Source organism: Scyliorhinus torazame, chromosome 8, assembly GCF_047496885.1.
Source record: "Scyliorhinus torazame isolate Kashiwa2021f chromosome 8, sScyTor2.1, whole genome shotgun sequence".
Classification (NCBI taxonomy): domain Eukaryota; kingdom Metazoa; phylum Chordata; class Chondrichthyes; order Carcharhiniformes; family Scyliorhinidae; genus Scyliorhinus; species Scyliorhinus torazame.
The window spans coordinates 232,834,071-232,856,673 of NC_092714.1; the positions used below are offsets into that span (position 1 = coordinate 232,834,071).

At 43.0% G+C, this 22,603-nt stretch overlaps 1 protein-coding gene and 1 long non-coding RNA gene across 2 annotated transcripts in view; one reads left to right on the forward strand and one right to left on the reverse strand.

Annotated features, from left to right (window-relative positions):
• LOC140428454 (uncharacterized) overlaps positions 1-22,603 on the forward strand; it is a 126,183-nt gene that overhangs the window by 49,128 nt on the left and 54,452 nt on the right. The window contains exons 2-3 of the long non-coding RNA XR_011948786.1: positions 13,884-14,008; positions 19,235-19,359. This is a non-coding gene — a long non-coding RNA (uncharacterized lncRNA). The remainder of the gene's footprint in view (positions 1-13,883; positions 14,009-19,234; positions 19,360-22,603) is intronic.
• The window catches only part of LOC140428453 (protein-tyrosine kinase 6-like), a 59,091-nt gene that overhangs the window by 13,443 nt on the left and 23,045 nt on the right, over positions 1-22,603 (reverse strand). Inside the window, exons 3-5 of the mRNA XM_072514931.1 lie at positions 21,172-21,335; positions 19,618-19,786; positions 3,958-4,116 (exon numbers count right to left, since the gene is read on the reverse strand). Coding sequence (XP_072371032.1) covers positions 3,958-4,116; positions 19,618-19,786; positions 21,172-21,335 — 492 coding nt within the window. The remainder of the gene's footprint in view (positions 1-3,957; positions 4,117-19,617; positions 19,787-21,171; positions 21,336-22,603) is intronic.

Here is a 22,603-nt window from a genome sequence, read left to right on the forward strand (position 1 = left end):
AGATCACCCGGAGTATTTACCCCACAAAGTTTAGAGGCGGCCCTACAGTTGAGTTATTTGGTTTTGCATGCGATTTCTCAAGTGGTATTGGGCAATATTATGATGGTTTTGCCACATGACTCAGTTTGTACATTAGATTGAATTTCTGAAATAAAAACAGAAAATGCGAGAAACCCTTAGCAGATCAGGCAGTATCTGCATGAAAGTAACAAAACAGATCAAATCACTACAGATCAAGGACCCAAAAGATTAACTCGTTTCTCTATCCATAGGTGCTACTTAGTCGGCAGAGGGCTCCAGCAATTTCTGTTCTTATTTCAGATTTACAGCATCTGCCTTATTTTGCTTTTGTTTTAGAGGTCACATTTCATAGAATCCAGGAGGAGGCCATTTGGCCCATCGAATCGGCACCAGTCCTCCGAAAAAGCACCCTACCCAGACCCAATCCCCCACCCCATCCCTGTAACCCCACTTAACCGTTAGGCATGAAGGGGCAATTTAAAATGGCCAATCCACCTAACCTGCACATCTTTGGACTGTGGGAGGAAACCAGAGCACCCAGAGGAAACCAATGCAGACACGGGAGAATATGCAAACTCCACACCGAGTCATCCAAAGCTGGAATTGAACCTGGGTCCCTGGCGCTGTGAGACAGCCCTGCTAACCATGATGCCATCATGCGGCCCCTGGCTGTCACCGACTAACAAACATAAACAACGCCCCATTATTTACCCTCTTATAACCTGCCTGGATTTTGAAAAACCTTTGGTTAGATTTTTACTCTTCTCTATTGTGGTGAGTGTCATGATATCCACATCAGCATATCATGGTGCAATCACACACACACTGATGGACAGGCAGTTGGACCAACCAGCACACATAACATCGCAGCCAATCACCAGTGAGAGCACACACACTATAAAACAGGGAACACCACAGTTCCCGCTCATTCTACAGGAGATAGCTCAGAGCACAGAGCTCACAGCGTGCCACTCAGACATAGACCGTGTGCTGAGTGCCTCACTAAGATAGTGATAGGGTTGGGTCCACAGGTTAGCTGGTGAGCACGTACCCAAGCCAGCAGTTAGTAGTTGTCGTTGTTAAGACAATAAAACAGAGTTGTACCATCTACAGCAGTGTTGGATCATTTGTGCATCGGAACAGCCAACTCGACATGATGCCAGTAGTGGAAGCTAACCAGCGACTGTGAGACCTACCTGCACCCTTTCAGAAATCCGCCATCCTGCTCCATGGAAAACATCAGCCCGCCGCAGCTGCTCTGAATCTCTGGAAATCTTGGCGTAAACTGGAAGCTGTTTAAACAGCGGTTCCAGCTCTTCCTAGAAGCCACAGACAGGGAGAATGCATTGGACACCAGGAAGATCGCCCTCCTCCTCTCCACGGTGGGGCAACACGCCATCCACATCTATAACTCCCTGGCATTCGCGGAAGGCAAGTACAAGACAAAATATAAGACGGTGCTTCTGAAGTTCGAGGAACACTTCAGCGTGGAAGTCAATGAGAGCTTTGAGAGGTACCTCTTCCAGCAGCGCCTGCAGGCTAAGGATGAGCCTTTCCAATCTTACTTGACACACCTCCATATCCTCGCGCAGTCCTGCGGCTATGAGGCCACCTCCGACTCCATGATACGGGATCAGATAGTTTCTGGGGTCATCTTGGACACCCTACGTCAGCAGCTCCTAAAAATAAAGCGCCTCACACTAACAACTGCCATTGAGACCTGCGTCCTCCATGAGAACGCGACCAGCCGGTACTCCCAAATCCAGGCGGCCGAAATGGCACGGTAGGGGTCCTACCGGGCGGAGCGGGTCCAGTCGATTGAGTTCCTCCCGGCCCATGGCCCGGACGAGGGCGGCCATTTCGCGTGCTTTCCGAGGCCGCCCGCGCTTGTACGCGGCAAAAGAAGGGACGGTGACGCAGAGGGACGTGATGCGCAGACGCGCTCTACACAGGACTGCACCGCGCATGCGCGGTGGCGCAACGAACGCCATGATGTCACGACGTGCGGCAACTGTGGCTCCGCCCATTTAAAGCGGCAATGTCCAGCCAAAGCGCGACAATGCCTCCGCTGTGGCAGGATGGGCCACTACGCTGCCTGCTGTCGAGCAGCTCAAACCTGCCAACTCCCAACAATTCCGCCAGCCTCGCAGCGACGTGCGGGCGATTCAGCCCCCCTACACTGAGTCATATCCTGATAGCATGCAGACCAGCGATACCGAAGACATGGAGCCCTTCCGCGTTGCGGTAATCCACAAGAACCGGATGCCCCCAAGTCAGAACCACCAGCCGCTGCCAATGCACAGCATTGATCCAGGCGATGAATGGTGTGCCACCCTAACGGTCAACCCGAATTCGTTGCCCACCTGAGAGACTTGACGTATGAGCCTGTTAGCACATTGGACTCACTGAATTGTTTTACAGTACTGTTAACGAGTTTCTTTTCTTGTCGTTCATTGTTCCAGAAGTTTTCTCTCGTCGTTTGCTGATTGCATTTGTTCTGTTATTGGTACAACCTCGTTGCTCTGTTGCACCTGACACCTTCCTCTGTATATAGTTTAGCCTCATGTACATGTTGTAAATATTGCACACACATACTCAGGTGCACTCAGTACACATTTCTATTTATTAGCATGTAGGCACATATCCTTGTGAAAGGGGGGGATGTCATGATATCCACATCAGCATATCATGGTGCAATCACACACACACTGATGGACAGGAAGTTGGACCAACCAGCACACACATTACATCGCAGCCAATCACCAGTGAGAGCACACGCACTATAAAACAGGGAACACCACAGTTCCCGCTCATTCTACCAGGAGATAGCTCAGAGCACAGAGCTCACAGCGTGCCACTCAGACATAGACCATGTGCTGAGTGCCTCACTAAGATAGTGATAGGGCTGGGTCCACAGGTTAGCTGGTGAAGCACATACCCAAGCCAGCAGTTAGTAGTTGTCGTTGTTAAGACAATAAAACAGAGTTGTACCATCTACAGCCGTGTTGGATCATTTGTGCATCGGAACACCCAACACGACAGCGAGGAAGCCCTGATTTTCCACGCCATAGCTGTAATCCGAAAGTTCAAAGGCTGATCTTTGCAAACAAAATGCTTTCGGAGGACTTATTTGTCATAATATCCACTCATGTATGTAATGTGATGCAGACAGGCAGTGATTGACACAGGATAACCAATGAACACACACACCACATAACAACCAATCACCAGACAGGACACCACCACTATAAAGCCCACAGGGCATTAAGACTCTCCCTCTCTCTACAGGACACAGCTACTGAGATAGTAAGAGTGCACAAGCCAGTGAGCACTATCACCATGAGGTAGACAGTTAGTCTGGTCAAGCCAGGAGGAGGTTATCAGTTAGATTGATAGAGTGTCAACTCACAGCAGACTATGTACAGCAATCAGGAAGTTCAATCAAACAGTGTTGGACCATCTCCTGTGTCAGAAGCTTGTTTCTAGTTACACTGCATCCAGTTGCAGTCAACGTTGAACCGACTTACTTAACACATCATTATTCTGTTGGCAACAGAATCCTATAAACATCCGATGATACAAGTGCAAGTGGCTTCCTTCTGCAGTGATTGAGGTTTCAGCAAAAACAATGATCATTATCTTTAAGGTTTTGTGCTTCAGTGTCCCAATTAGTTTAGGTAATTATTCTTGATGTCTCATTGGAGATATCAATATCAAATCAAAATCAGGATTTCAACAAAAGAAGGCCCAATTACTATAGAACACTTCACTACCCCAACATCTAAACCACTGAGTTAATAGTCTCCTGGATCACAATTTGATATGCGCAGATATGGAGAAGGCCCTTAAGTCACTCGCTAAAGGCATACCTACATCACATTGAAGAAAAATACCAAAATACTGGAGAGGTAAAAATAAATAGGATGTCTACTCAACTTCTTAAATAATTTAGCAGGCTGCCATTTTTCATTAGTTCAGTTACAATGTAGAAAGGATCAGTGGTTGTGCAGACTGCGTACAGAGACATTATATACGGATGGTGTAGCTTCTTCATAACCTGTGTCTCTGCCTGGAAATCGTTCTGATTCCGTACACCTAGAGAAAAACAGATGTAAAATTGTAAGATAGGTTTGAAGAAGCATTTTTTCTTTACAATATTTTCACAAAAACGTTCCTCCAGTTGGTTTTGAGGCATAGCTACTTCATCGTTAAAAACTTAAAATGCAGGGATTTCTTTTGAATTGTTCAAATAGGTATCATATTAGCCTGCGCTAGTTTTGACAACCGTCATTCTGATTATCATCTCTCTGAAAAAAAACACAAGAACCACCATCCATGCAGTCCAAAAGTAAAATTTGAATCATAAAATGACAGCACTGTATCTAGGTAAACATTCTCCATATCTAATTTGTCCAAAATCTTTGTAAATACACTAATGATTTTTCGGAAAGAGTCCTGGTCATAAATTAATTTTATTATTTCATATTTCATCAGACATAATCTCAGTAAGTATAGGGATATGGGTAATTACAGCTGAACATCTTCCTCATCTTCAGTTGGTTATTTCCTGCCATTTAATGATATGCCATAGTTATGGGTAATTGCTTGGCCTGTCTGTCTCCATCCACCTCCTTATTCAGTACAGCACATCCTTACTTGAGGGGGATAGTTTGTCCGAGGAGCTAAATAGCATGAATCTAAGGCACTAGTTTGTGGCGAGAGTGGACACAAGAAGGTTGTCACACTAGGCTGGCTGCCTTTAAAAGCTTACACTTTCGGCAATCTGGCATTGTACTTTGCCCTTTTCTACTTCTTCTGGTTTTCCCATCCTCTCCCAACTCTCTTTGTTTTTTCTGCTTTGTCACCAACTACTAGGGCAAGTGCAAAAATCAGTCAGGGTAATTTACCCTTGGTTACTTCTCCATCCCTCCAAGGACTAATGAACTTTGCAATGGAACCCGACAATCTAATTTCTGCAGTGGGGTGGAAAGGCAACCTCCATTGCACTAATGAGTCAACAAGCAAAGAATATGTTACTGTAGGGCGTTATATGTGAGAATCTTACTATTCAGAGTTAACTTGTGAACTAGACATAGAGTTTAGTCTGGACTAATGTTGATGACTTAGTGTCAACTTTGGATCCAAAGCAAAATATTAATTTCCAACAAGGAGAGCAAAGTCGAAGATACATTATTGTGGTGTATTAAATTATCTTTGTAGCCTCAGATGTTAATTCCGTCAGGTTATCTATCAGTGCCTTGCAAACTATTGATGTCAGATATTCAAATGCTGTTAACCATATTATGAATAAGGGAAGGCTGATTCAGGATTTCATGGTTTGATTTTGTTTTCTATTATTTTGGCAAGAAGTTATATCCCCCTCTCTCAGTGGCTTACATGGATCCATATCGGGGCTTGGATTGTAAATGTGAATATAATTTGAACCAGATCATTTTTGAGAGTTCAATCCAGCCAAATGTACACGTCTAACACTTTCCCCAGAAGTGGGTGGTAATGGTTCTATTTCATTGTGAGGTACCCTCAATAATGATGCTTGGAGATTAAACTGTAAAGAAGGCTTTATTAGGCTAATAACTATGCTACAGATTTGGACCAGAGCTGACTGCTATACAGACCATGAGGCAGGCCTTTATGTATGGCTCCCAGATGGGCGGAGCCAGAGGCGGAGTCCCCAGGGTTCCAAGCCTGGTCTTAAAGGGGACATCACCTTACATGATGATAAGGCAGTAACCGTTCATCACACATTGTAAGCTTTTTAAATTTGTTTATCCAATGTTCGCACAATATAACAGCACAAGAAAAAATAGCAGTTGTTAAAACATGTGGAAAAAATGCTCCGGTAACACAAGGAAGTACATCAGTAAGGATCGACAAGGAAGACAAACTGAGTGAAAAAAATGACTTTGCGCATTTCCTAATGGAAAACAGAATTAATTGCAGGAAACATTATCCATGAGCCAAACCTCTCTCAATCTCTCCTGCTCGGATATTAAATGGGAAATGTGGCACATAACAAAAATAGCCGACCGTATGAATGAAACACAAACCAGTAATAATCCTTCCTTTTGACAGAAAGAATTTTAAAAATAGCTTATTATCTAAATGGTGAGAAATTTCAGAGCTCTGATATGCAGAGGGATCTGGGTGTCCTAGTGCATGAATCACAAAAAGCTAGTATACAGGTACAGCAAGTCATTAGGAAAGCTAATAGAATGTTATCATTTATTGTGAGGGGAATTGAATACAAAAGTAGGAGTTTATACTTCAGTTGCCCAGGACATTGGCGAGACCACATCTGGAGTATTGTGTACAGTACTGGTCTCCTTATCCAAGGAAAGATGTAAATGCATTGAAAACAGTTCAGAGAAGGTTTATTAGACTATTGTAGGAATGGCCAAGTAGTCTTATGAAGAAGCTAGATTTGTATCTACTAGAGTTTAGAAGAATAAGACGTGACTTGATCAAAACCTTTAAGATCCTGAGGGGTACTGACAGGGTGGATGTGGAGAGGATGTTTCGGCTTGTCAGAGAATCTAGAATTAGGGGTCACTGTTTAACAATAAGGGGTTGCTCATTTAAGACAGAGATGAGGAGAAATATTTTATTTCAGAGGGTAGTGAGTCTCTGGGACTCTCTTCCTGAAAAGGCAATACAAGCAGAGCCTTTGACTATTTTAAGGCAGAGCTGGATAGATTCTTGATTAACAAGGGGGTGAGAGCTTATCAGGGATAGGCAGGAATGTGGGATTGAGGTTACAATGAGATCAGCCATGATCTTATTGAATGGTGGAGCAGGCTCGAGAGGCAAATTGGCCTATGCCTGGTCCTCATTCATATGTTCGTATGTATGTCCGTAATCAAGTTATTCAGGAAGAAGTGCCTGGACTGTGGAGATTGGAGGGGTTTGTCATAATACCCAAATAGATGTCTAATGTGTTCACATTGTGCCAGCCGCCCTCTTTGAGATGAACCTAGTCGTTGATCTGGAGTGCATCGTCCAACCTGAGGACCAAATGTTACCACTTACACTTGAAGTAAATACCAGAATAGATACAAACAAGCGGTATACAAGAGGTAGTAGAAAGTTGCATAGAAAAAGAGAGAAGGCAGTGTTCCATAAATCTGAGTATCCTCCTGAATGGTGTACAGATCTGAATAGGCCTGTCTTGCAATGGAGGATTTTTACCACAAAGATGAACCTTGAGCAGTCACTTGCTTCCTGACACATGCCATTAAAAATTAATGTGATGGTTGTTTACATCAAAAAGTCAAGCCAAAGTGCATTGTCAGGAATGTGGACAGTTAATGAGATTAACAGTGAATTTGAGAAGAAAAGAAAATAACTGAAAAGTAACAGCACTTGCAGGCACCAGATGAAATTCACCTGGTAACAAAGTTAGCAGGGGTCTAGAGATATTGAGGTGCAAATGGCTATATCAGAAACATTTTTTAATCAGCGATTAGTGGGGCTATACAAATGATAACCTCTAAAGGTAAGGCATTTGAGCGAGGTAGACAGCAGAATCCATAAGAGGGAATATCAAAAATATGGACCATTATAACTGCTAGCACCTCATTGGGAAAAAGGCTTGTTCTCCATCAACAGCCAAATGGACCAGTTCCATCTGTGTTCTGAGCCACAGAGGCCTGTACTATCTCTCATTTAGAGCCATGGCAGATCACAAATATTCTCCTCTGAAAGACATAGGTTTGCGCCTTCGCTGAACCAGGAAGAGACAGTTTCCCAGACTTGGTCACTAAAGGGGTATGGTGTGGTAATTATTAGCTGAATTTGACCTATAATTACAAAAGTTGGATGTTGCTTGGGAAACAGGGCGGGATTCTCCGACCCCCCGCCAGGTCGGAGAATCCCCCCGCCAGCTGCCGAAATCTCCGGCGCCGGGGTTTTGGCGGGGGCGGGAATCGCGGCGCGCCGGTCAGCGGCTGCTGGCAGCGGCCCCGCCGGCGATTCTCCGGCCCACGATGGGCCGAGTGGCCGCCCGTTTTCGGCAGGTCCCACCGGCATAAATCACAACAGGTTCTTACCGGCGGGACCTGGCTCCACGGGCGGCCTGCAGAGTCCTCGTGGGGGGGGTGGTTTGCGCAGGGGGATCTGGCCCCGGGGGGTGGCCCCACGGTGGCCTGGCCCGCGATCGGGTTCCACCGATCCGCGGGCGGGCCTGCACCACGTGGGCACTCTTTCCCTCCGCACCGGCCGCTGTCAACCTCCGCCATGGCCGGCGTGGAGAAGAACCCCCCTGCGCATGCGCTGGGATGACACCAGCACATGCTGGCGCTCCCGCGCATGCGCCAACTCACGCCGGCCAGCGGAGGCCCTTCGGTGCAGGCTGGCGCAGCGCCAAGCCCTTCCACGCTAGCTGGCATGGCGCCAAACACTCCCGCACTGGCCTAGCCCCTGAAGGTGCGGCGGATTCCGCACCTTTCGGGCGGCCCGACGCCGGACTGGTTCACGCCACTCCTCGGCGCGGAGTGACCCGCCCCGTCGGTTCGCGGAGAATCCCGCCCAGGGTCTCTGTGAGTTCGGGGAATGAGGGTACATTTTGGAAACATGAGGTAACTTCAGATACAATGTTGTGCTTAGTTATTCTTATACTTAAGTGTCATAGTGTATATTAGTCTTTTGTCGTGTGTTTTTTCTTTACTTTTACTTTAAGAAATATTCTTTACTAATTGTTTACACAACAACTGGGCTGCTTCCTCACTGGGTTGTACATTGTTCCTCACATTATTCTAAACACAAATGCACCACCAAGAGCCAGAATTTCAAGTTATCCTTTGGGGTTTTGAGACACTCTCACAGGTATCATCAGCGGGGTTCTTAACATTTAAATGGTTCCCTGCAAGTCAGAAATAACAATTTTGAATATGTTGCATGCAATCTCACCATTCTCCAACTAGTTGATTAGAATTTATGTATTCCACATCTTGATTTCATAGAATCATAGAATTTACAGTGCGGAAGGAGGCCATTCGGCCCATCGAGTCTGCACCGGCTCTTACAAAGAGCATCCTACTGAAGCCCACATATCTACCCCCGTAACCCAGTAAGCCCCACCTAACATTTTTTGGTCATTAAGGGCAATTTAGTATGGCCAATCCACCTAACCTGCACATCTTTGGACTGTGGAAGGAAACCGGAGCACCCGGAGGAAACCCACGCAGACACGGGGAGAACGTGCAGACTCCGCACACACAGGGACCCAGTGAAATATCGAACCTGGGACCCTGGAGCTGTGATGCAACTGTGCTAACCACTATGTTACCGTGCTGCCCAAATTGCTAACATGCCCAATTGCTAACCTGCAATCAGATTCACAAAATGGAACAATGCTCAAATGTAAACCAGTCACAACAGCCCTGAAGTGCAATGAAAGAAAAAATATCTCAAGTAAATGTTTTGCCACCGGCTGAAATGAAACAGCCCAGAATGTCTCTGTTGAGTACTGAATGTCTTTTGGGTCTTGCATGTTTGTTAATTGCTAAAACTGATTTTTGAATGCATGGCAACATCACTGGTATCTACAATGAAGTCATTGATTTCAGATGCACAATGGGACCATCCCTCAATAATTCACTACCACTGCTACTAGGTCCAAGGAGAATGGTTACAGGCAAAAAATTAGAAAAGATTCCAGACTTCATACACAACCACTGTCCATATTCATACAGGTTAGTAAGCATTAGCTGTAGCCTTATGGAGTAGCCAGGAAGCGATAGTTCTGTGCCATCAAGTGGTAGCAGGCACCACCTTTTAAATCAATATGGGCAGAGTGCCTTCAACAAAGGAGATCCCTGTCACTGATTCTGATATAGTAGGGTTAGTCCCAGGTCCACAAAGTAACTGCTCAATATTTCCTGCTGAAGTTGCTTTGCTAAGATACCATCTGCACCCTACTCCTTCACCGAAGGATACATCAACAGGCACACAAAAGTTAAACACATTAAACACACGCAAGGATCATTGCACAACTGAATGAAATCATTCTTTGATGGTATGGAAGCAAAATGGAAGATGTCCAAAAGCCAAACTAAGTGAGTCCTGAGATATTCCATTGACCAGCTGGAAGTTCTCTGTGACACAGTTACTGATAGCACATTGCAAATTGCTGACTGCCCCTGAACTGCTGATCTAGTGGCATTTAGCAGTCATAGTGTTCCTGGTCTACCACAGTCTCTTTACTCATTCCTTCCCTTTCATACCCTGGTAGCTGAATTCTCACTGTACCTTGTACCTGGGGTAGTTATGTGGCTTCTCTGCCCTCATGCCCCTCGAGCACCTTCTCTCCCTTCGTTACTCCGAAATATACCTGCCATTATCTGTTACACCCATTATCTTCATGCAGAAAACTGTTCTGAATTAGTCACTTCTTTCACTGTTGTGACAGAAATTCCAAAACTTAATAATTAATCTCCGCATCACAAGGCTCGAGCTTCCCAAACAAGGACATTTCCGAGTTTTTCTTTTTGATTTGTTTCTTCCCGTGATTGTCTTCGGGGAGTTTTGAAAAGGCTGTTCGGAATCCCATGCTTGATCCTCATTGCCAATGTATTAATTCTATTGGTCGTAAATTTACCAGCTCGTTGGCAATGGGCTGGAAGGATGGCAAAATGGCATGGGAGTCAAGCCTGATGTCTTCCACAGCCATGCCATTTTTTTAGTGATGGGAAAGTTGGGCAAACATGTCGCCCGCTGGGAGCCCAACTGAGCCACGTGAATGGCCCATTATTATTAATAATAATAATCTTTATTGTCACAAGTAGTCTTACATTAACATTGTAATTAAGTTATTATGAAAATCCTCTAGTCGCCACATTCAGACACCTGTTCGGGTACAAAGAGGGATAATTCAGAATCTCCAATTAACCTAACAAACACGTCTTTCAGGACTTATGGGAAGAAACCAAAGCACGCGGAGGAAACACACGCAGACACGGGGAAAATGTGCAGACTCCACACAGACAATGGCCCAAGCCGGGAATTGAACCTGGTGCTGTGAAGCAACAGTGCTCACCACTGTGCTACCGTGCTGTTCAATTGTACTACTGTGCAGCCCTACTGTGCTACCTGGCCGCCCATATTATGGGTCACTTCCAACCTCTGTGGGAATTCTGCCAGTAATGGGGAGTGGAGGCCACTGCCATATAGGAAGACTGTCCAGGGAAACATTGTGGCCTCTCACTGAACTCCAGATGGGGTGGGGTTGGGCGACACTTTATTAGGAAATCTCTGGCCCATGGAGAGTCCCCCCAGCAGCAATGACCATTCCTGTGGCAACAATACTGACTTGATCTCATGGTTTTCCACCTCCCCCAGAATTCTGGGCCTGCTTGCCAAGCTCCAATGTTTCAAGCCATGCCATTGGGGTGGCCTATTTTTTAGTGCTGCAACCTCAGCAATGGTTATTGCTGAACTGCCAGCTCGCTGATTGGGAATTCTGCCGCCTAGCCAAATTCCAGCCAATTAACCCCATAACAAAGTAAAATGTTCATGCCTAGACTCAACCATTGCACTATGGAACTCTCACGGAGGTTTTAAACAAGGCATTAAGAAACAAAATCAGCTTTCAGGAATGTTTCCATCGATCTTTATTCCTCACTTTCTGGAGGGACAAGAATGGTTCGAGCAGGTCTGAAATAATCTGGTGGCACTTTCTAATGGGATCACGCACTTCTCAGCAAAATATGCGTTGTTAATACTTCCTTATTAAAACATTAATGGATAAGTTTTCCATGACAATATTTCATTGGAAATGAAATGAAATTGCAATAATAGAGTGGTTTCTTTAAGATAACGCAGAGTATAGGATACTAGAATATAGATACACACTTTCAAAACTGCTTTAAACTTGGCTAATTCTTCAAGACAATTGTGAGGGCCATGGGGGGGGGGGGGGGGGGGGGAGGGAGAAAAAAAATTAAAAAAAAAAAAAAAAAAAAAAAAAAAAAAAAAAAAAAAAAAAATCGCTGATTGATCTTCCTGCAAGCTTAATAGAATATGAGTTCTCGTGGTGAGCGGGCGGAGACCCACCTAACTGGGACTCGTTAGCAGGACCTTTAAATGTAGCTCCCAGACCTGGACCGGCAATTCCCCATAGTCCTGGGCTGGGATGTTCGGCTTTATTTTCAGTTTAAGGTAAACCAGTTTGGCCTTTCACTCCGCACCTCCTGGAATTATTACACTGGCGACAAGGATTAAGCACAGGATTCTGAGCAGCCTTTTCATAACTCCCTGATGACAACCCCAGTAAGAAACAAAGCAAAGAAAAAAACCCGGAAATGCCCTTGTTTGGGAAGCTTGAACCTAATGATGCAGACGTTGAGGGCTGGCCCCAGTATGCCAAACGCATGTGTAATTTCTTCCACGCCAATGGCATAGAAGGGGATGACAGATGTAAGGTAATAGCGGCGGAGTCCCAACATTCAGCATTATTAAGAGTTTAACTTATTCTGCAGACTCTGACACTAAAACATTCAACGAGCTTGTGTATCTAGTAAAGAGCCATTACAGGCCAAAGCTGTCCAAAATCCTCCAGTTATACCGATTCAATACAGCGGGGAGGACCCCTGGGGAACCCACAATAGAATACTTGGCTAGGTTAAGGAAGCTGGCCGAATATTGCGAGTTGTCCCATCCCTGACCGAAATGCTATGCAACTAGCTAGTGTTTGGGATCAATAGTGTCGTGATACAAATAAAATTGTTGGCAGAACCCGCCCTAGACCTCAAGGGGCTATAGAATTGGAGAATGCCGAGAAAGGGGCCCGTGAACTCCAAGGGATGATGGACAGTAACTTTCTGAGGCTGGGGGCAGGGGAGGGTGGGGGGGGAAGATTATTACAATAATGATTGTTATCTTTCAAATATACTTAACTGAAAATCAATACGTTTTTAAATACATAAGTTTGTTGAAATGGGAGTTTTAAACAAAGGTCTTGTGGCAGCTAACAGTGCCCAAATAGCTTTGTGGGTCACAACAGATACTAACACATACTAATAAGGCAATAATGTCAAGAAAGTGCTTTCTAAAGCAACAGGTCTACATAATTCAAATAACATAAACACCAAGAAATAAGCTACACAATGGATTTGACAGGGGAGATAACAGGAGGATGATTCCAATTGTGGGGGAGATTAGAAATAGGGGACACGATTTAAGATTAAGAACTCTCTCTTTTAAGACTGAGATGAGGAGAAATTCTTTCTCTTAGAACGTCATTAGGCTGTGGGATCCTTTTCTCCAGAGAGCAGTGGAGGCTGGGGCATTGAAATTATCCAAGGGGGAGTTAGACAGCGTGTTGATGGACAAAGGAGTCAAAGGGGTTTCTTTGGGGTGCGGGGGCGCAGGGCAGACAGGAAACTGGAGTTGAGACAACAACCAAATCAGCCACAACCTTATTGATTGGCGGAGCAGGCTTGAAGGGCCGAATAGCCTACTCCTGCCCCAGGTTCTGTGTTCCTACCGAAGCCAACATTGCATTAACTATAAGAATTGAACTGCCAGGCTAAAGAGGTGCCTTATGGCCCAGGGACTGCAGGTTGGATACCCCTTCCATACTTGAACCTACCACTGTATTCTTGAAGCTTTTGTACTATCAGATCTTGCATCCAGTGCATCCTTACTGTTATGGGCCAGGGTTTAGAGAACCCCAAAGTGAATCATGGAGTTAACCTGACCAACAACTTTTAATAGATTGTGGTATGGGGAGCACACGGCCCACTCTACAGGTGTGGTACAACAGAAATTGATTTTTTAGAAGTATTTTTTTAAAGCAAAACAATGTTTATTCTATGAACTAAAGTTAACCTTTTTAAAACATACAGTGAACAGCTTAGCAACCATCAATTCAAATACAACCTCCAAGGAATACAACACGAAGTAATCCTTAATAACTTCCCAACCAACATCCAGAAGACAAAAGAAACACCTTTTAACAGAAGCACATCAGGTTTGTATTCATTACTGAAAATGTTTATAATTCTGAATGCACCAAATGATCAAGAGATAGTGTTTTCATGGCAGAGAGATCAACAGTACATCTGCTTTGACTGGCTTCAGCTTCAACACTGAAAACAAAACTAATACACACCCTGCAGCAAACAGCCTAAAACGAAAGTAAAAAGCTGACAGACAGCCCTGCTCCACCCACACTCTGACATCACTGATAAACACCCATTTCTTAAAAGGTACATTTCTTAAACACCCATTTCTTAAAGATACTCTCACATGACATCTCCCCCCCCCCAAGAAAAAAAACCCCATCAACTTCAAGATGGTTTCCTTTTTCACCTTTTCACTATCCTTTAAGAAATGCACACAGTAAATATACTTTTTTGTTTAAAAATAAACCCATGCAAACAGGTATAATAACATAGTCCATTTTTGTTTCTTCTTCCTCCAACTGGAATCCTTCTCGATTGACAGTCTCTTTGAACAAGAAGGTCTCTGCACAATCCATCCATTTCTCTACGCCTCAGCATGCCTCTTTAAAGTCAAATACTTCAGTTCAATCTGATCACAAGAGTCCCTTGTAATTCTCCAACACATGAGCATTGGTTATCACAGCTTTCAGGCAGTCAAATGCCTGTTGAAACTCCGCTGTTCATTGAAATTTTCGACAGATCTTCAGCAAGTCCAACAGTGGAGCAATCATGCTACAAAACATTTGCACAAATGTTCGATCAAATTCACTCATGCCAAGATATCGCATTATTTCCCTTTGGCTTGAGGGTATTGAAAACCCCTCAATAACTGTTGGTTTCACATCCCGTGTGACCATTCGATCCTGTCTGAATGTGTGGCCAAGGAAAGTGACTTGGGCTTTTCCAAATTCACTTTTGGCTAGGTTTATCACCAAACCCGCCTCCTGAGGTCAATAGAATAACTCCATCAGATGTTTTAAATGTTCTTTCCGTGTCTGGCTGAAAATGACCAGATCATCGATGTATGCCGCACAATTGGGTAATCCTGAAACGACTTTGTTAGTTAACCGTTGAAATGTGGCTGGGGCGTTTTTCATGCCAAATGGCATAACTTTGAATTGGTATATACCATCTGGAGTCACAAAAGCTGAAATCTCCTTCGCCCTTTCGGATAAAGGTATCTGCCAATAACCTTTAAGTAAATCCAGTTTGGAAATAAAAGCTGATTGTCCCACTTTCTCAATGCAATCCTCCAAACGTGGGAGAGGATAAGAGTCCGTTCTTGTAACTGCATTCACCTTTCTATAGTCCACACACAACCTTTGGGTACCATCTGGTTTAGGTACCATCACTACGGGTGAGCTCCATTGGCTGCAACCCACTTCAATTATGCCATTTTTAAGCATACTCTCAATCTCTTTGTTAACCTGTGCTATATAGATGTTATTTGAGTGGAACAGCATTTCCCACATTTACATCATGTATAGCCATTTTAGTACTTCCCAATTTATCTCTACAAATATGCCCACATGATATCAATAACTCTTTCAGTTCAGTTTGTTTGTCCTCTGGAAGGTAACTCAACAGTTTATCCCAATTTTTAAGAACATCCTCATTTTCCAATTTAATTTGAGGTATGTCAAGTTCACAGTCATCTGGATTTGAGTTAGAATAATTAAAACCGCTTCCTTTTTCTCTCCTTCCCTTTCAAAGTACCGTTTAAGCATATTCACATGACACACACGGTGAGTTTTCCTTCTATCTGGTGTTTTTACCACATAATTCACCTCACTTAATTTCCTTTCAATCTGATAAGGTCCACAAAACCTAGCTTTTAAAGGTTCACCTACCACTGGCAACAATACTAAAACTTTATCGCCACGGGCAAAACTACGAACTTTGGATTTCTTGTCCGCTACCCAGTTCATCACATTTTGTGCAACTTTTAAATGTTGTCTAGCCAATTCACCTGCTCTATTTAATCGTTCTCTAAAATTGTAGTACATGTAGTTTCCCCAGGCTGTACATGTAGTTTCCGATTTCTCACTCACCAAATTTTCCTTAATCAATTTAAGTGGTTCTCTTACCTCATGACCAAAAGTTAGTTCAACAGGACGAAGTTTGGTTGACTCATTAGGTGCATCCCTAATTGCAAACAGTACGAATGGAATTCCTTTATCCCAATCCTCTGGATAATCTTGACAATAAGTCCTCAACATTGTCTTTAATGTCTGATGCCACATTTCTAACACTCCCTGCGATTCTGGATGGTACGCAGTTGATTTAAATTGTTTTATTCCTAAGCTATCCATAACTTCTTTGAATAACCTTGAGGTAAAATTTGAAACTTGATCCGATTGTATTTCTGTGGGTAGTCCATATCTAGAAAAGAATTTAAGTAACTCCTCCACAATCTTTTTAGCTGTAATATTATGTACTAGAATGGCCTCTGGAAACCTAGTAGACACATCCATTATCGTCAAAAGATATTGATTCCCACCTCATTTTAGGAAATGGTCCTACACAATCAATTAGGACCCTTGTAAAAGGTTCCTCAAATGCTGGAATGGGTATTAAGGGTGCTGGTTTTATCACTGCTTGAGGTTTCCCTATCACTTGACATGTGTGGCATGACTGACAAAATTTAACTACATCTTTATGTAGTCCAGGCCAATAAAAATGTTTCTGGATTTTAGCTTGAGTTTTCCTTATTCCCAAATGACCTCCCACTGGTACCTCATGTGCAACTCGCAACACCTCCTTTCTACACCCTACCGTCAATACTACTTGATGAACTTCGGCCCTCTTTTCAGTGGAAAATGGAAACCTGTAAAGGTCTCCATTTTCTCATCAAGACATTACTTTTACGGTAATAATACTCTGGTATATACTCAGATTCCTTTTCCGTGTATGCTTTCTGATACATCCGTTTTATTTCTACATCTTTCTGTTGTAACTCCGCCAATTTTCCTGAATTTTCCATCTCATCATCCACTTGTTCTTGTTCTTTTTCAACCATCTGATCAAAAATTGTTTCTGATAATTGCACTTCAACTTCATCTTCACTCTTTGATTTCTACTCTTGTCTTAACCTGTGACTTTGCGACCTTGTTACTGCACAATCCGGAAAAACCCCAGGATATTCGTCCTTCAACACTCCAGTTGTCTGATTTTCCACTGGCTTATCAACTACAGTAGGCATCACTCCCACCTGCGATCCAGCTATATCATTACCCAAGATAAACTGTATTCCTGGACAAGATAGTTTCTCTATTACGCCTACTACCACTTCACCGCTCTTCACTGGACTTTCCAACCTTACCTTATATAATGGAGCACTACTCCTCTCACCCGGAATTCCACGTATTACCACATTTTCTGGCAACATTCTTCCCAAACTACATAACTCCTCATCTCTTACCGTTAACGATTGACTAGCTCCCGTAGCTCTTAAAATTGTGACTTCTTTACCTGCTCCTCCTGATACACATGAGTAAACTTTACCCACACAAGTAAATTCTTTAGAGAGGTCTGGCACCTTCTCATCAATCACCTTTTGATCAGGCTGTACAATCTATGGTACCTCCTTCGCTTCACTTGGGCTTTCCTTTACCACTTTAACAAACCCCACTGTCTTATCCTGTCTTACCACATCAGCCTTCCCAGTGCTTTTCTTCAACCACCAACACTGTGACTTTACATGGGCTAGTTTATTATAGTGAAAACATTTGAAACTTTTCATTTCTTTTCCACCCTCCTGGATTTCTTTTTTAATCTGAGATACACTCTCTTTATTATCTCCCATCAGATCACCTTTACCTTTACCACTTGAGTATTTCTCATGTCCCCAGTTTCTATCCCTCACAGGCTGAAACTGATGTCGGAAACCAAGCTTTGATTTCTGAACTAATTCATAATCATCTGCCATTTCTGCTGCTAACCTCACAGTTTTAACCCTCTGCTCGTCCACATGAGTTCTCACTACATCAGGAATTGAATTTTAAAACTCCTCCAAGAGCATAATTTCTCTGAGAGCTTCATACGTTTGGTCCGTTTTCAAAGCCCTTATCCACCTATCAAAATTACTCTTTTTGAGCCTTTCAAACACCATGTATGTTTGACCAAATTCTTTCCTTAAATTTCTAAACCTTTGTCTGTAGGCTTCAGGCACTAGTTCATATGCACCCGAGATGGATTTTTTCACCTCCTCATATGTCCCAGATACCTCCTCAGGTAGTGATGCAAACACTTCACTAGCCCTACCAATCAGCTTTATTTGAATCAGTAATACCCACATGTCCTGTGACCATTTCATTTGTTTAGCCACCTTCTCAAATGAAATGAAAAAGGCTTCTACCTCCTTCTCATCAAACCTTGGCAATGCTTGGAGATATTTAAATAGATCCCCACCAAGCCTTCGACTTTGACAATCTTTCTCACTATCCTCATCACTATCATCCAACTATACGTTTTCCTTTACGTCTGCCAATTTTAACTGACTGTCACGTTTCATGGCCATTTTCAGAAGTTCAAACTCTCTCTCTTTATCTTAGCTCCCTTTCTCTTTCTTTTTGTTCCGCTAGAGCTATTCTTTCTTTTCTCCTGTCTCCTTTTCTTTTTCCTCTCTCTCTCATTCTTTTTTCTCTCTTTCGTATTCAAGCTGCTTTAATTCTTTCTCATGTTCCATTTGTTTAATTTGTAAATGAATTTTTGCCATTTCCAATGAGTCAAACTATCTCAGGCAACTTTAAATGCTTAGCCACCGCCATAATTACCTCATCTTTTTGCATTTTGTCAGGTAATGTTAACTGCAATCTTTTTGCCAACTCTAACAGTCTGCTTTTAGTCTCTGTCCGTAAGGTACTGCGTGTGACTGTCTCCACCCCCAAAAACTTCAGAGCCTCTGAAAGAGCCATTGCCCACAACACACTCTCCACTTAAACTAGAATATCACACCTGATAAGCAACCACAATATGCTCACCCCTCACAGTCTTTAAGGTCACTAAGCCAATCCAATAGATAGACTTTTATCCCCCTTGAGCCCCCAATTTGTTATGGGCCAGGGTTTAGAGAACCCCAAAGTGTATCATGGAGTTCACCTGACCCACAACTTTTAATAGATTGTGGTATGGGGAGCACACGGCCCACTCTACAGGTGTGGTACAGCAGAAATTGAGTTTTTAGAAGCATTTTTTTAAAGCAAAACAATGTTTATTCTATGAACTCAAGTTAACCTTTTTAAAACATACAGTGAACAGCTTAGCAACCATCAATTCAAATACAACCTCCAAGGAATACAACACGAAGTAATCCTTAATAACTTCCCAACCAACATCCAGAAGACAAAAGAAACACCTTTTAACAGAAGCACATCAGGTTTGTATTCATTACTGAAAATGTTTATAATTCTGAATGCACCAAATGATCAAGAGATAGTCTTTTCATGGCAGAGAGATCAACAGTACATCTGCTTTGTCTGGCTTCAGCTCCAACACGGAAAACAAAACTAAAACACACCCTGCAGCAAACAGCCTAAAACAAAAGTAAAAAGCTGACAGACAGCTCAGCTCCACCCACACTCTGACATCACTGATAAACACCCATTTCTTAAAGGTACTCTCACATGACACTTACCAACGTGGACTGTTTTGATGGCTACTTTAACTGTTTTGTTCCAATATCCGGCATATACTTCTCCAAAATGTCCAGAACCCAGCTTTTCCGTAAAAGTAAACTCTTTCCTTGGTCGTTCCCAGGCATCCACGGTAAGGTAGGACAAATCGCTTATATCTGGCTGATGTTGCTTCAAATATAACATACACAAAAGACATGAATGGACATTTCCTTCAAAAGTTCATATGTACTGATTGTCAAAGTGAAAAAGGATAAACACTTGCTCAAAAAATGGCTTTGTCAGAGAGCTAATTGGGATTAATCTTCTGTCTGCTGCTGTTCCTGATTGAACACCCAAAATGTAAATGTTAAAATTAACCGTTCGTACAGGAATAGATTTGTTTGGAAAATCTTCACAAATACCTCATTTGAATAACTCAGTAATAATAATAATCGTTATTGTCACAAGTAGGCTTACATTAACACTGCAATGAAGTTACTGTGAAAATCCCCTAGTCGCCACATTCTGGCGCCTGTTCGGGAGAATTCCGAATGGCCAATTCACCTAACAGCACGTCTTTTGGGACTTGTGGGAGGAAACCAGAGCACCTGGAGGAAACCCATGCAGCCACGGGGAGAACGCTCAGACTCCGCACAGACAGTGAGCCAAGCCGGGAATCAAACTTGGGACCCTGGCGCTGTGAAGCAACAGTGCCAACCAATGTGCTACCGTGTCGCCCACATTGGCATTTTGCAGATTTAGTAATATGAATGAAATACCTTTAGACGTTATCAAATACTACACGGATATGAGATGTACAATTGGCCGTAGCCTTTATGTTTACTCCAATTTCATTGAACCTCAGTTCAGGTGGCGGCAGCTTCAACCTTCGATTTGTAGGCTTTGGGTTCAACCCGCTCCAGGTCTTGAGAATATAACTTGAGCTAAAGGTTGAAGGTGTTGCCTTCAGCGGAGAGGCTAATATCAAGTGTCAGTTAAGGTGGACTTTAAAAATTCTAAGGCACTATACAAAGAAGAGTATTCTACTCACAGAGAGGTCACACCAACTGCAAATAAGAGCTTTTTTAGATTGAACAAAGATTTTTCACCCAGCATTCATATCACAACTGAAATAAGAGCGACCTAACTTTCATTACTGTTTGGAAGGTCCAGCTGTGTGCAGTGTGTCTGCTTATATACATGGACCTATTGGAGAATGGGGAATTGAAACTAAATATGGTGTGATGGACTGACATGCCAAGATAAATTTTATGTATTCCTGGGATGGAACCTCGTCTGTCAGAAGCAAAATGACAGGCCATACTTGTGAGATTTCTTGATATACGAGGCTCTATGCTGGGAACCTGCAAATCAGAAAATTGACCCACAATATCAGGAAGTGCAAATGTTTGATATCAAGAAAAGGCCAACTTGCTTGCATACGCATCATATTGACTTCTGCCACTTTTTGACTTACAAACAAAGCTTTCCATTGTTCTTCTTTTTGAAAAAACAGCTTGAGTTTTATAAAAAGGTTAAATATTGATAGTTTTTCCAACTTAAAATTCACTTACTTTCTGACAAGGTATAGTCAATCGGAGACCTGACCGAAGATTATTTAATTTGTAGTATTCTACCAGCACTTTCAGACTGGAAAATTCATTGTGCGCAGTGAGGGAAAACCGCTCAGTTTTATTTTGCATGATTCGATAATGCCTTACAACGTCTCCGTCTCGTACTGAAGAAGAAAGGGTAAAATGGAAATTCTATACGACATAGTAAGACAAAGAAGGTTGCAAGAGCCTGGTATATAGTTTAACTGAACTCATTGGAACTCCAAAGATGAAAATAAATGAAAGCCTTCATTTGGCATGAGCCACTGCAGTCTCCCGATTCAAATTCCAAAAGCCCTCCTTTTCCCTGCCTTCATTCGCTGAATGGAATCATTGGACCAACAGCCAATAATGAAAGATAAATGTTCAAAAAGAAAACTTGAGAAGTCGCATCCACGTGAATCAACAATAACATGCACAATAAGGCAACTTTAATATTGTGAAATATCACAAACATTTGACAAAGTTACAGTTGAACCTGGCACAGTAGAGTTTTGGAAGATTATCAAATTAGGAGGCTTTTGAAAGGTGGGGAAAAAAATTGAATGGTGAATTTGTAAGTGAACATCTGCAGATTTTGCAACACAGTGGGCTACACAAATGGTAAAAAAAACAAAGAATGTTTTTGGGTTGCAAGAGATAGCAGAAACAGGAGGTGGTAGGGTGGGAAAGGGCAGGGTTGGGTACAGGGTGTGACCTTGGAAGGATTTTGAAATAATGTACAGCCAATCAAAGTCAGGGTAGGCATGAAGGATGATGGGAGCTAAAACAGGATTGAATGGGTTGTGTGAGCTAGAGTTTATGTAGGCCAATGAGGAGAGCTTTAGAGCAGTTAAACCTGTCGGTGAAAAAGGCATGGGCATATGTTTAATTGGGGGTGAAGTAAGGATCGATGGAGATGGCCAATGTTTGGGAACCCAATGAAGGCAGTCATAGTGCTTGCTTAGAAATGCGGTCAAATCTATACAACTGAGCACTGTCGAGTATAATCTGAATCAGGGAGGGGGTTGAATAGGTGAAAATGTGCACTATTTTTGACAACTGAACAGCGATGGGCTGACCTGGGCTTACCAATGTTCAACTGAAAGATGTTCTGGTCACCCATGACTTAATGCTGAACAAGCCGTTGAATGGGATGGCAATGCTATGGCATCTGGTGGGTGGTGGAGAGATTATTGGTCAAGTTGAATATTGTCAATATTCAAACGGAAGCGGATTCCATGCTTATTGATGTTGTTAAAGTCAGCATGAAGTCAGGAATAGAAGATTTTTAAAGTTAGCCACAATGGAAATGGCCATCAAGGCCCAAAGGAGGAATCATTTTCATTGGCTTAATTGGGTTATGTAGGAATGAAAACATGGAAGGTTTGAATCACAGGTACAGAAGAGAGAC